At 63.0% G+C, this 1,456-nt stretch overlaps 1 protein-coding gene across 1 annotated transcript; it reads left to right on the top strand.

The window, feature by feature from the left end:
- Positions 1–79: 79 nt before the first annotated feature.
- Positions 80–1,356, top strand: ENH_00043850 (Zinc finger, CCCH type domain-containing protein, related; the record flags this gene model as incomplete). The annotated part of the gene is made up of 2 exons (XM_013580891.1): positions 80–324; positions 1,205–1,356. Coding segments are annotated over 2 exons (397 nt in total), but the record flags the coding sequence as incomplete, so codon positions are not given.
- Between the last annotated feature and the right edge of the window lie 100 nt (positions 1,357–1,456).

Below are 1,456 nucleotides of genomic sequence, written 5' to 3'. Positions count from 1 at the left end.
GCAGCAGCAGCAGCAGCAGCAGCAGCAGCAGCAGCAGCAGCAGCAGCAGCGGCGCGGGGAGGGGTTTTTCAAGACCAAAATGTGCGCCTTTCACGCCCGCGGCCAGTGCAAGTACGGGGCTGGCTGCAGCTACGCGCATGCAGCCAGCGAAGTCCGCCAGCCCCTCAACTTGCGCAAAACTCGCCTTTGTCTTTCTTTCCAAAAAGGCCGCTGCAGCAGCAGCAGCAGCAACTGCAACTTCGCCCACGGCGCCCACGAACTCCGCGCGCCCCACGGCCTCTACAAGACCCAACTCTGCCTCTTCTGGCTCGCCGGCCGCTGCGGGTGCGCCTTCCCTGGCTAGCTAGCTGGCTAGCTAGCTGGCTGGCTAGCTGGCTAGCTGGCTGGCTAGCTGGCTAGCTAGCTGGCGTGCGGGGCTGCCTGGGTGCGGGCAGCGCGGGGTAGCTAGCTGGGCGCGGGGTGCGGGTGGCTAGCGGGGTGGCTAGCTGGGGAGCTGGCTGGGGAGCTGGCTGGGTGGCTAGCTAGGCAGCTAGCTGGGGAACTAGCTGGAGAGCTAGCTGGGCAGCTAGCTGGGCAGCTAGCTGGAGAGCTAGCTGGGCAGCTAGCTGGGGAGCTAGTTGGTGGCTAGCTGGGTAGCTAGCTGGGGAGCTAGCTGGGTGGGTGGCTGGCTTGGCGGGGAGCTGGATAGATAGATAGGCCGATGGGGAGATAGGTCGCTGGTTTGGGGCTAGCGAGCTAGCTAGCCTGCTGGCCGGTTTGGCTAGCTAGCTAGCCAGCTAGCCAGCTCTCTAGCTAACTAGATAGCTAGCTAGGTAGCTAGCTAGACATCTAGGTAGGTAGCTGGTTGGCTGGCTAGCTAGCGAGCTGGCTGGTGTGGCTGGCGAGGTAGCTAGCTAGCTGGCAAGCTAGCTAGCTAGCTAGCTAGCTAGCTAGCTAGCTAGGGACAGAGACGCGCAGCACAGCACTTAGAGAAGGCAGCTAAAGAAGACACAAAAATATAAAAGCTTTGCATGTACTTTGCATGCTGCAAAGCCCCAAATGGGGCATTTGAATGGCCTTCTGAAGTGTACGTACACCTGCTGTTTCTGCGTGTGCTGCTGCTGCTGCTGCTGCTGCTGCTGCTGCTGCTGCTGTGCTGCTGCTGCTGTGCTGCTGCTGCTGCTGCTGCTGCTGCTGCTGCTGCTGCTGCTGCTGGGCGCTGCAGGGCAGGCCGCAGCTGCCGGCACGCGCACGGAGACGAAGAGCTGCAGCAAAAGCCGCAGTCTCCGGGGCCTCCGCGCAGCAGCTCGCCAGCAAGAAAGGGCCTTGCTGCTGCTAGGGGACACTCGGGGGCTTCGCTGGACACGCTGGCTGGCGGTGAGAGCAGCAGCACGGGCTGCCGCTGCTGCTGCTGCTGCTGCTGCTGCTGCTGCTGCTGCTGCTGCTGCTGCTGCTGCTGCTGCTGCTGCTGCTGCAC

This window comes from Eimeria necatrix, genomic scaffold, assembly GCF_000499385.1.
Source record: "Eimeria necatrix Houghton genomic scaffold, Enh_scaff3278, whole genome shotgun sequence".
In the NCBI taxonomy this organism is placed as follows: Eukaryota; Apicomplexa; class Conoidasida; order Eucoccidiorida; family Eimeriidae; genus Eimeria; species Eimeria necatrix.
The sequence above is the reverse complement of the archived record's forward strand: the minus strand, read 5'-3'. Positions and strand labels throughout refer to the sequence as shown.